The 13,210-nt window shown below is 44.8% G+C and overlaps 1 protein-coding gene across 1 annotated transcript in view; it reads right to left on the bottom strand.

The window, feature by feature from the left end:
- Positions 1 to 1,281: 1,281 nt before the first annotated feature.
- LOC106562378 (Wilms tumor protein 1-interacting protein homolog) overlaps positions 1,282 to 13,210 on the bottom strand; it is a 38,735-nt gene continuing 26,806 nt past the window's right edge. The window contains exons 4-8 of the mRNA XM_045689293.1: positions 7,711 to 7,773; positions 7,227 to 7,357; positions 7,013 to 7,064; positions 6,377 to 6,445; positions 1,282 to 5,176 (exon numbers count right to left, since the gene is read on the bottom strand). Coding sequence (XP_045545249.1) covers positions 5,024 to 5,176; positions 6,377 to 6,445; positions 7,013 to 7,064; positions 7,227 to 7,357; positions 7,711 to 7,773 — 468 coding nt within the window. The 3' untranslated portion in view covers positions 1,282 to 5,023. The remainder of the gene's footprint in view (positions 5,177 to 6,376; positions 6,446 to 7,012; positions 7,065 to 7,226; positions 7,358 to 7,710; positions 7,774 to 13,210) is intronic.

The raw sequence follows: 13,210 nt of genomic DNA on the forward strand, positions 1-13,210 counted from the left end.
AGAGACTGTCACAAAGAAAAATATATCAAACACCACTTTTTTTACAAACCAAATCTCCATAGGCCCAATGTGTGACTGTGTGGTATTTGTACAGTATACTTGAGGTGGCTCCTCCAGGCGTGTGGTTATTGTGAGGTATTATAAAGTTGGGGGATTCACTCACTCAAGAGTTTAAGAGGAGCATTACAGTAATCATCCTACTTTATGCTCCAATTGGCACAAATGTAGTCCAACAGGACGTTAATTTAAGAATCTGTCTTAAATCCTCTCACTTGTACAATAGGAAACCGTGGGGGTGCCATCTTCTTGTTCATCTAGACAGCCTAGTAATTTGATTCAGTTTATAATCCCTGTAGTGTTATTTAAACCTGATTATAGACAGAAAACAAAGGGTAAATGAGCAGAAACAGACCCGGAGCAGATTGTCTGTGTGTGTGTTAGATACTTCTATCTCATTTTAAGATTCAGAACTTGTTGAGTGAGTTGATGGTCAACCCCAACTCATCATAGCTAAAACTTAGTAACCATAACAAGCCCAGTAATGTGGGTCTGGGGCTGTAAGTATCAAGCGTCTCAGAATAGGAGTGCTGATTTAGGATCCGTTTTGCCTTATAGATCACAATGGGCAAAAGAGAAACGTATGTCAGCAATCGCAGTCTGAGATGCTTGATACATATGGCCTCCGATTCCAGTAAAGTGCAGATGGACTGTTTACTTCCAGAGCCAACAATACCCCAGAGACTGCCCTATCAGTGATTGTCAGGACCAGAGCTATCATACAGTACATACCACGGTGGGGGCTGCTCTCTGCTCTGCTCTCTGAGGGATCCTCCATCACACCACTTGCTGGAGAGACCTGCGTGCGGGGATGTAATTACACACCCCAATTGCAGTAGCTCTGACCTGACGATGATATCTTTCTAGAACAAACATCTCTGAGTACACAGAGGTAACTTGACGGCATGAACAACAGCATGGGACTTTCATCCAAAGCTGGGATTTTTCAGCATCCATCTTCTCCACAGGGAGACAAGGCACGGCCACGGGAAAGCCAGTTGTCCATATCACTCCCAAGTTCAGGCTAAATCATTCCCATATCATTCCTAAGTTTACCACATTTCGTTGTTAATTTATGTCCAATGGCAGCACTACATTACAGTATGCAATAAAATGGTAATAACATGGTAATAGTATGGTAACAAGGTATTTGTGTCAACAAAGTGCCATCATTTGGATAGAAATTATCATATGACTTCATATACAACAAAAAAGACATCATCATTTGGTTTAAGTTAGCTACAAAACCACTTTATTTAAAAAGCAGATTATATAATCTACAGTTAAATGATACGTCCCGATTTTTAATACATTAAATAACTTTTGACTTTTTCATGTTTAGATAAATAAATCTAGTTTCCTTTTTATGCACCATCTAGGTAATCAAACACTTATACAAAAGCGATACAAAAGTGATGTGACAGAGGTGTCATATGTGCTTATTGAAAACTACTGGTAGGAGAGAGAGAAGTCTTCACTTTCAGAGTGATTTATGACAGAGGATGAAAGAAAAACTAGCCTCTTTATGCACAGGTATGGGGAAACTAGCTGTGTGCTATGCAATAGAAATGGAATTGGAGTAGTATTTTTAAAAAGAGGTGTATTAAGACATGCTGAAAGGGGATCAACTCTTGTCAAGTTTAAACATTTTCTGCTTTAATGAAAAATGATTTGAGATTGATATGAGTGGGTCTTATCGTCCTATTCAAACTACAGTTCAGAAAATGCCATTGCCTCATTCTTCAAGTATATTACACCTTCCTTGACTAGGAGTCTCATCATACTATGCTGAGATTCAGTTTATCTACCATCAAAGGGAATTTCCCAGCAAAACATGTTCTCCAGGGATACTAGCCTTTTTCACTTTTGTAAATGTACAACTGGGAGCAGAGCAGAAAATAAACAACAGTTTGCCAAACATACACTAATAACTACATTCCAAAGAATCTCATCGAGGGATACATCAGAAAGCACATGATGCCTGTGTCGGCCCCTCCTCTCCGTAATCTCTACGTCAGCCTCCTTGTCTGTTAGATTCAGTAGTATGAGAGGACAGTTCCTCTGACTAGGCTACTGTGAGCAGGTACTGGGTAGGCCTGAGTCAGAGCCTTAACCCATCCTTTCTGTTGGAGAGAGATTGAGAGAGCATGGGTCGTTTTGTGGAGCTGGATGACCGTTGTCCTGCTCACTCAACAAGGTACATGCACCATGGCACTGCCACTGGTGCACACACACACTTCTGTACACACTGGGTATACCAAACATTAAGAACACCTTCTTAATATTGAGTTACACACCCGTTTGCACTCAGAACAGCCTCAATTCATCGGACATGGACTCTACAAGGTGTCAAAAGCATTCCACACGGATGCAGGTCCATGTTGGCTCTAATGCTTCCCACAGTTGTCAAGTTGGCTGGATGTCCTTTGGGTGGTGGACCATTCTTGATACCCATGAGAAGCTGTTGAGCGTGAAAACCCAGCACCGTTGCAGTTCGTGACACAAACCGGTGCGCCTGACACCTACTACCATACCCTGTTCAAAGGCACTTAAAAATATTTTGTCTTGCCAATTCACCCTCTGAATGGCACACATACACTATCCATGTCTCAATTGTCTCAAGCCTTAAAAATCCGGTTGAACCTGTCTTCAACTACACTGATTGAAGTGGATTTAACAAGTGACATCACCTGGATTCACCTGGTCAGTCTATGCCATGGAAAGAGCAGTTCTTAATGTTTTGTACACTCAGTGTCTATAGACCAACAAACTAACACACACACACACACACAGACGCACACAACGGCACAACCAGCGAGGGAAAACACGGGGGATGGATTCCCCAAAGACATGGGTTGGTCCAGCAACTCCCACAACCAACCAGACAATCAGATCAACCAGTAGGTATGACACAGTAACGTGTGCATGAGGAGGATATGTGGGGACTCTCGATGGTCAGACACTCACTTACTCAGTGCGACCATATGGGTCAAATAACCAGTGTGTGGAACTGTACATGTTAACAGGTCTGTGGATCGCAGGACCAAGCAGAGCGACAACACAGAGGCCTCTAGGACATGTGTCCTTGAGGAGAAATGAAACAACGGACCAATACCCTTCAGAGGACCGTTAAGACTGTGACAGCTCGTTTGGCCTCCGATTCCATTTGATAATAATAATGCAGCAAAAAAATACACTACACTTCTAGAATCTTATGTGGAAAATGTCTGCAAAATATATAGGCATGTATAAAAGACAATCTACGTGCTTCTAACTTTTTTTCTCGTTATATAATCGTTGAGACACTGCTTGTGAATCTCTCGTGGTCACGTCTTCTAAGACTGCTAAGTGGAATGAGTGCCAGCCCAGGCTAGCGCTGTGGCTACTGGCTACTGACAGCGCATGCGGTGCCACGAACATCCACTATGCCAAGGAGCACTGGAGCAAAGGGATGGTACAGGACAGTGTGTCACAGAGTCACATGAAGGGATGGTACAGGACAGTGTGTCACAGAGTCACATGAAGGGATGGTACAGGACAGTGTGTCACAGAGTCACATGAAGGAATGGTACAGGACAGTGTGTCACAGAGTCACATGAAGGAATGGTACAGGACAGTGTGTCACAGAGTCAAATGAAGGGATGGTACAGGACAGTGTGTCACAGAGTCACATGAAGGAATGGTACAGGACAGTGTGTCACAGAGTCACATGAAGGAATGGTACAGGACAGTGTGTCACAGAGTCACATGAAGGAATGGTACAGGACAGTGTGTCACAGAGTCACATGAAGGAATGGTACAGGACAGTGTGTCACAGAGTCACATGAAGGGATGGTACAGGACAGTGTGTCACAGAGTCACATGAAGGGATGGTACAGGACAGTGTGTCACAGAGTCACATGAAGGAATGGTACAGGACAGTGTGTCACAGAGTCACATGAAGGGATGGTACAGGACAGTGTGTCACAGAGTCACATGAAGGGATGGTACAGGACAGTGTGTCACAGAGTCACATGAAGGGATGGTACAGGACAGTGTGTCACAGAGTCACATGAAGGGATGGTACAGGACAGTGTGTCACAGAGTCACATGAAGGGATGGTACAGGACAGTGTGTCACAGAGTCACATGAAGGCGCTGGGTTGTTGCTGGTAGACTCGGTACCCTTGCATAGCCAAAAGGAGCAGTAGCTAGTTGGACTGTGGCATTGTCACCATGCGGTGAGGTTTCTCAGTGGAAGGCCACTCTGAAGGCACAGCATGTCCAACCCTCTAACCCTGCCAGACAGTGCTGGAATGTTATGTAGCGGCCTGTTTCATGGCCTCCCAGCCTCCTGGCAGAGATGATGTCCAGCTCACTCTCTCTCTCTCTCTCTCTCTCTCTCTCTCTCTCTCTCTGACAGAGGAGCAGTAAATGCATCATGGCATAGGGCTTCAGCGCTAAGGAATGAAGAAAACAGAAAGGGAGGAAAAAAGAGAGCAATGGAGAGAGGGATAGAGAGAGAGTGGCCCCCTCTCTCCATCCAGGCCAGTCCCCACTGTGATGAATGTGCAGGGGTCACGGTGCTGATGTCAGCCAAGGCCTCTGGGTGGGCTGGGGCCTCAGCCTGCTTCACTGTTCACAGACCAAAAGGAGGAAGGAGGGAGAAAAAAACAGAGAGAGAGAGAGAGAGAGAGAGAGAGAGAGAGAGAGAGTCAGAGAGAGAGAGACGTGGACTCTCTCCCAGCCCGGTCTTGTGACTTGTCCATGGCCCTGTATCTATCTCCTCTCCCCAGGGCACGGTCGGCAAGTAGAGAGCGAAGTCTCCCAGGGTATCTCTGTTCTGTTCTGTCATGCAAGAAGAGCTTCCGAAGTTCCCGGGATTCCGTGGGCGGGGGATTCCTTCTTCTTTCTGCTATGTTGTCTCAGGTCACCTGGGAGGCGGGTCATTGGTGGGTTGGGGTTGGTTCCTCGCCGACCCTGCCCTCTCACAGCTCAGTGACGTGTAGTGGGTAGCTGGGTGGCTGGTGGCCGGGCACTGAGACCTTGAGCCTGCGGATGTGGCAGCCGTGACAGAGCAGGTGGCAATCCAGGGGGTAACAGCGGTGACCCTCCTCGTCGTTTAGCTGGAGGCCACAGTCCTGGACATTTGTGAAGGAAAATATTATATACACCCATCCAATGCCTTTGAGCATATTTCAGATATGTACTGTACCTTTTATACCTCTCGACTGATATGAGAGGCCGCTGATGGGTATTCCCGTCAAGTTTACATGGGGTGGCATGGTAGCCTAGTGGTTAGAGCGTTGGGCCAGTAACCGAAAGGTTGCTAGATCAAATCCCTGAGCTGACAAGGTAAAAATCTGTCGTTCTGCCCCTGACCAAGGCAGTTATTAACCCACTGTTCCCTGGTAGGCCGTCATTGTAAATAAGAATTTGTTCTTAACTGACTTGCCTAGTTAAATAAATAATAATTACATACGGGGCTCTTAACCATTTCTTAAATATGTGATGAACTTTCCATCCCCTGCCAACCTGGACTTCAGACCCCTGTAACGACTATTTAACATTTTAGTCATTTAGCAGACGCTCTTATCCAGAGTAGTGAATGCATACATTTCATACATTTTTTTCTCTCCGTACTTTCCGTTTTTTCCCGACTATTAACCCCACAGAGGCTGCTGAATGACTACCTATTGTCTACATAATACCTTTATCACTCACCTAGACAGGATATGAGCTATTCCCTGGAATGTGTGATAATGAAATGAGTCAACCAGCTTTTGCCATTAAACATGGAATTCTTGATCAAACTCACACACACTTATAATCACACACATTATTTGAGCCATGGTTACAATGACTCACACTTGACACAGCTATCATTAAACTGCTGTGTTAATGAATGCACTGTCAGGAATTCAATTTGGCTGACTTCACTAATTACTTTGATTACACTGAGGTTTGTAGGTCACGTGGGATGATTTCCTGTACATGTGTCTGAGTGAGTAAGTGGTCTGAGCGGTCTCTCAGAGTGCTGAGATTCCAGGGTAGTCAAACAACAACTGGTCTGATGTCCAGCTGAGTCCAGAGCTATCAGCCCTACCCTCTGCTCTCCCACCTCCCACAGCTCAACTCTGGAATGTGCCTGGACAATGAGTCACCACATTGGTTTGCCTCTCACTGAGGTTCAGTTTGTGCATGTAGTGCACACACCCACACTACCATAGCATTTACACTAAAATGGACAGACGTTTAATGATCATAGCCAATGTGCTGGCTACGTTCAACACATAAATAAGACAAGACACACAAACAGGGTGGTAATGACATAGTCTCACCTCGCAGTGATAGCACTCCACATGGTAGTCCTTGTCCATGGACACCACCCGGATGGTCTCCTCAGAGCCCTGTCAGGAAACACACACAGTCCGTCAGACCCTCCCCACCACTCCACTGGCACCAACAACCAGAGCTGCATATTAAGAGAGTTGGGTCAGAACGGACGCCATGGGTTTTTAGAACGGATGCCACATTAGTGCCTTTATTCTCAAAATGTGGGAGATGTAACAATACGAGAGCGCCTCCGACAAGTCCCTATGAAATGACCCACTGTAAACAAGCAAAACAGAGCAGCGAATTAAACAGACGTTTTTATTGATTAGCATTCGTTATTGATTAGCATTCGGGATAAGGTGTATCCACGTAGGTACTGTGTTGTGGTGTCAACTAATTGCTCATCTGCTTTCACTGGACATCTTCATAGGTTTTGAAAACTATCAGAAATAAACAGCACAGCACGGAAGCGTCAATTATCACTTAGCAACGGCTATGGAGGAGAAAATGGCAATCTCGGAACGTTCAGACAGAAACCGCATTGGCCCAACCCTCTACAGTATATATATACTATATATGACTCTGACAACAACTAGTACCAGGAGCTGAGAGGATACAAGCAGTCATTGGCTCATCATTACCTGAGCAGGGAGGATGGGCTGGTTGCATGAGGCACATTTTGGGGCAAAGACCCTGTGGGGGAAACAGAGTAGAAGCCAAGTCTTGGTACATGCTGTATAATTTATATCAGTTTCAGCCCAAACCAGGATTTAAAGAGTACTGTGGAATGAAGAGACTCTTGCATGCTGACTTCATCACATGTTGGCATTATCTATGAGAAACACATGTCCTTACGTGTGGTAGTCTTTAACACAGTAGATGTTGTTCTCCACGTCCACAGTGAAAGGCACTCCGTCCAGACCCTCTGTGCAGACCACACAGCGGAAGCAGCCAGGGTGGTAGGACTTGCCCAGTGCCTGCAGGATCTACACACACACACACACACACACACACACACACACACACACACACACACACACACACACACACACACACACACACACACACACACACACACACACACACACACACACACACACACACACACACACACAACAGTAAGGCTAGAGATTGAGGCCTCTCAGTAGGAGTCAATCACACCAGCCCATTGGCATTCAGATACAGGAACAAAACTAAACTAGGAGGTATGATGCCACATGTCAAGAAGAGATACAGTACTGCTAAAGAGAAATCCCAGAGAGGGACAGGCATACTGTTCTGCTGATTGTCTTGTATCACTATCTAGCAGGCCCTCCTACAGTATTAGGTTATTTCTTACCATTTCCATGATGAGGTGACCACATACAAAGCACTTCTCTGCCGTCTGCTGAAAGCCAGAGTACTGTGGGAGATAAAAAAAAAAGAGACTTATCACGGGGTTTGATATGTTTCTAACATGTAGCAATGGAAAACTGTTACATGGTGACTGATAACTGTGTATGGTTGAGACTTGGGAGTGCAGCATTACAAAAAAGAGGATGGCTTAATTTGACACCTTTAAGTGTTTGAGACAGGGTTGGTGTTAATTCCACAAATTACATTCTAATTTAACTCCTCTGTGACGTCCTGACCTTAGAAAGCTGTTATTTTCTATGGTAGAGTAGGTCAGGGCGTGACAGGGGGATTTTCTAGTTTAGTTTTTCTATGTTGTCAGGTTCTAGTTTTGTATTTCTATGTTGGGTTTTGTTTGGGATGATCTCCAATTAGAGGCAGCTGGTCCTCGTTGTCTCTAATTGGAGATCATAATTAAGTAGGGTTTTTTTCCACCTGGGTTTGTGGGAGATTGTTTTTGAGTTTGTGTATGTTTCGACTCTGCGTCACGGTTTGTTGTTTTCTTATTCAGTTTATTTATATGTATTGCATAGTTTCACAGTGTAAATAACACGTGGAACGACACACACGCTGCACTTTGGTCCGCTCCTTCCTACGACAATCGTGACATCCTCGCTGTAAATTCCATTTCATTCAGTTTTAATTGTATGTCAGTCTTTGAATTCAGAGATAATTCAATTCCTCTCAATTCCAATGTTAGGTTAATTCCAATAATTAAATTCCCAATTCAATATTTTCCTGAAGAATTCCACAAATTCTAATAGAGGCTGATCATGTCATTGTTCAGACAGCCTAGTTATTTATACGGGAAATATAGAAATACAAGTTAAAATGATTTAAAACAAATTCTGCAGTCCATTTTTGATACTAAGTGCATTAATTCCAATAACTGGGAAATGTACAAATATTCAATTCCATTTCAATTCAAACAGTCCAAATAGTCTAATTCCAATTTGATTTGAATTCAACGTAAATTCTCCACTTCATAAGTGAATTCAAGAATGGAATTGGAATTTCAAATTCAATTGGAATTGACCCCAACCCTGGTTTGAGAACCCCTAACACTATGACCTAAATGTAGGGACCCAGAGTACAGCCTAAATGACACCATCTATAGGGGGTGCTGCTGCTCTCTTTATATTGATGTGAAAGGAGTTGGTCATTTTTCCTTTGTCTCCTCTCTTTGTTGAGATGTATATGAGAGACCAGTGGCATTGCTGTAACGATACCTGTCCTAAACCAAACCCATCAGAGCACTCTACTACTAACAGAAGGAGTACATCACACATCCAGTCCTCAGCTCTCTACTATTGGTGGTCTCCTAAAGTCTGGACCACAAACACAAGGAGATGTACCCGAACTCGATGTACCCGATGTGTAACTTGAACATAAGATATCACATTGAAGTCAATGAGGGATTTAAATGTGATGCATTACCATCGTTATGTTTGTCCCATAGTGACCATCTGCAAAGCGCATGACCCTGGGGTCATGGCCTGATGAGAGGAGGGGGAGGGTAATGGTGGGACAGGGGCAGCAGGTGGAGATGGGGTGGTGAGGGGTGCAGGGGGGAGGGGGACACCAGGCTTCCCCTTTAACCCCCCCCAGACAGACCATCTGCCCCGATGACAGGGCAGAGCTGGTGGTCAATACTCTGAGGAAGCTAGGGACTTTGTCAAGGGAGACACTCAAGTGTTTTAGTACTATATCTCTTGACACATTGATGAAAATAATCATGGCCTCTAAACCTTCAAGCTGCATACTGGACTCTATTCCAACTAAACTACTGAAAGAGCTGCTTCCTGTGCTTGGCCCTCCTATGTTGAACATAATAAACCTCTCTCTATCCACCGGATGTGTACCAAACTCACTAAAAGTGGCAGTAATAAAGCCTCTCTTAAAAAAGCCAAACCTTGACCCCAAAAATATAAAAAACTATCGGCCTATATCGAATCTCCCATTCCTCTCAAAAGATTTTGAAAAAGCTGTTGCGCAGCAACTCACTGCCTTCCTGAAGACAAACAATGTATACGAAATGCTTCAGTCTAGTTTTAGACCCCATCATAGCACTGGGACTGCACTTGTGAAGGTGGTAAATTACCTTTTAATGGCGTCAGACCGAGGCTCTGCATCTGTCCTCGTGCTCCTAGACCTTAGTGTTGCTTTTGATACCATTGATCACCACATTCTTTTGGAGTGACTGGAAACCCAAATTGGTATACACGGACAAGTTCTGGCCTGGTTTAGATCTTATCTGTCGGAAAGATATCAGTTTGTCTCTGTGGATGGTTTGTTCTCTGACAAATCAACTGTAAATTTCGGTGTTCCTCAAGGTTCTGTTTTAGGACCACTATTGTTTTCACTATATATTTAACCTCTTGGTGATGTCATTCGGAAACATAATGTTAACTTTCACTGCTATGCAGACGACACACAGCTGTACATTTCGATGAAACATGGTGAAGCCCCAAAATTGCCCTCCTTGGAAGCCTGTGTTTCAGACATAAGAAGGTGGATGGCTGCAAATGTTCTACTTTTAAACTCGGACAAAACAGAGATGCTTGTTCTAGGTCCCAAGAAACAAAAAGATATTCTGTTGAATCTGACAATTAATATTGATGGTTGTACAGTCGTCTCAAATTGTCACGACTTCCGCCGAAGTCGACTCCTCTCCTTGTTTGGGCGGCGTTCGGTGGTCGACGTCACCGGCTTTCTAGCCATCGCCGCTCCATTTTTCATTGATCCATTTGTTTTGTCTTGTTCCCTGCATCCCTGGTTTTCATTCTCCAATCACACTGCATGCATTTATTCCTCTGTTCCCCCTCATGTCTTTGTGTGAAATTGTTTGTGTTACGTGTTTATTGTTGACGCACCAGACTGGTTTGCTTATACCGTGTTGTTCACGAAGATGTTTATTGTTAACCTGTTGGGTCTAGGGGGCAGCATTTGCACGTCTGGATAAAAAAAATGTACCCGATTTAATCTGGTTACTAATCCTACCCAGTAACTAGAATATGCATATACTTATTATATATGGATAGAAAACACTCTAAAGTTTCCAAAACTGTTTGAATGGTGTCTGTGAGTATAACAGAACTCATTTGGCAGGCAAAACCCTGAGACATTTTCTGACAGGAAGTGGATACCTGATGTGTTGTATTGACTTTAAACCTATCCCATTGAAAAACACAGGGGTTTAGGAATATTTTGGCACTTCCTATTGCTTCCACTAGATGTCACCAGCCTTTACAAAGTGTTTTGAGTCTTCTGGAGGGAGATCTGACCGAACAAGAGCCATGGAACGGTGATGTCCCATTAGACACCTGGCGCGCTACTTCATGTTGGGTACCCTCGTTCCAATACGTTATAAAAGAGTATGCATTCGTCCACCTTGAATATTATTCATGTTCTGGTTAAAAAGGCCCTAATGATTTATGCTATACAACGTTTGACATGTTTGAACGAACGGAAATATATTTTTTCCCCTCGTTCATGACGAGAAGTCCGGCTGGCTTACATCATGTGCTAACGAGACGGAGATTTTTGGACATAAATGATGAGCTTTTTTGAACAAAACTACATTCGTTATGGACCTGTGATACCTGGAAGTGACATCTGATGAAGAGAATCAAAGGTAATGGATTATTTACATAGTATTTTCGATTTTAGATCTCCCCAACATGACGTCTAGTCTGTATCGCAACGCGTATTTTTCCGGGCGCAGTGCTCAGATTATTGCAAAGTGTGATTTCCCAGTAAGGTTATTTTTAAATCTGGCAAGTTGATTGCGTTCAAGAGATGTAAATCTATAATTCTTTAAATGACAATATAATATTTTACCAATGTTTTCTAATTTTAATTATTTAATTTCTGACGCTGACTTGACTGCCGGTTATTGGAGGGAAACGATTTCCTCAACATCAATGCCATAGTAAAACGCTGTTTTTGTATATAAATATGAACTTGATAGAACTAAAAATGCATGCATTGTCTAACATAATGTCCTAGGAGTGTCATCTGATGGAGATTGTAAAAGGTTAGTGCATCATTTTAGCTGGTTTTATGGTTTTGGTGACCCTGTCTTTGACTTGACAAAACATTACACACAACTCTTGTAAATGTACTGTCCTAACATACTCTAAATTTATGCTTTCGCCGTAAAACCTTTTTGAAATCGTAAAACGTGGTTAGATTAAGGAGATGTTTATCTTTCAAATGGTGTAACATAGTTGTATTTTTGAAAAATTTGAATTTTGACATTTATTTGGATTCAAATTTGCCGCTCTTGAAATGCACCTGCTGTTGATGGAGTGCACCACGGGTGGCACGCTAGCGTCCCACCTAGCCCCAAGAGGTTAAACATAAATTATTGTGACTGTTTTGCGCGTTTTTCACTTTTGCCTATGGGCTGGAGGTTTTGACGCAGTTGCGTCCGTCTGTTGGTTTCTCCTGCCTCAATAAAGTGTGCGCCTGTTCACAACTCTCTGCTCTCCTGCACCTGACTTCGCTACCAGTATGCACACACCTGACAGAATTTCACAACCACCCATGAAGTAAGCAGGAGCAGATACCCCAGTGAGAGGAGTCGAGGAGCACGTCCGGGAACACTCGGCAATGCAGCAACATCTCGGTGCCACAATGGATCGCGTTGTCCAGACCATGGACCACTGGGAGAGACAGAAAGTCACTCCAGCGCCTTGACCAGCGCAACCGGGGTTACCTCTACCCGTCCCTCCTGGATCCAGTCCCAGTGGGATGCGTCTCTCCCTTCCCAGGGAGTATGATGGGATGGCAGCACGGTGCCAGGGGTTCCTATTACAGCTGGACCTATACCTGGCCACCGTTCACCCAGCTCCGACGGGAAGGTAGAGGGTGTCCGCCCTCGTCTCATGCCTCTCGGGGAGAGTTCTGGTGTGGGTAAACGCCGTGTGGGGTGAAGGAGACGTGGCGTTGGACCACTTCGAGGAGTTCACCCGAACGGGGAACGGCTCTTCCACTTGAGGCAGGGGACGAGGTGCGCCCAGGAGTTCGCCCTGGAATTCCGGACCATGGCCGCTGGAGCAGGATGGAACGACAGGGCCTTTATCGACCACTACCGATGCAGCCTGCGCGAGAACGTCCGACGGGAGTTGGCCTGCAGGGATGCCACCATTACTTTTGACCAACTGGTGGATCTGTCCATCCGTTGTATAACCTGCTGGTCACCCGTGGATGTCCAGAGAGGGCTCTGTCGGTTCCATCTTCCAGCACCCCCGCTTTGGAGCCCATGGAGCTGGGAGGGGCTGCGCGTAGGGAGGCTGGAGGAGGGGCCTTCACGTGCACCATCTGTGGCCGCGGAGGGCACACTGCCGGTTGGTGCCGGATTGGTCCCTCTTGGAGTCGAGGCAGCAGGCAGAGCACTCTGGTGTCACCCCAGGTGAGTCTGCACCACTCTCATCCAGAGTCCT

Source organism: Salmo salar, chromosome ssa11 (genome assembly GCF_905237065.1).
Source record: "Salmo salar chromosome ssa11, Ssal_v3.1, whole genome shotgun sequence".
In the NCBI taxonomy this organism is placed as follows: Eukaryota; Metazoa; Chordata; class Actinopteri; order Salmoniformes; family Salmonidae; genus Salmo; species Salmo salar.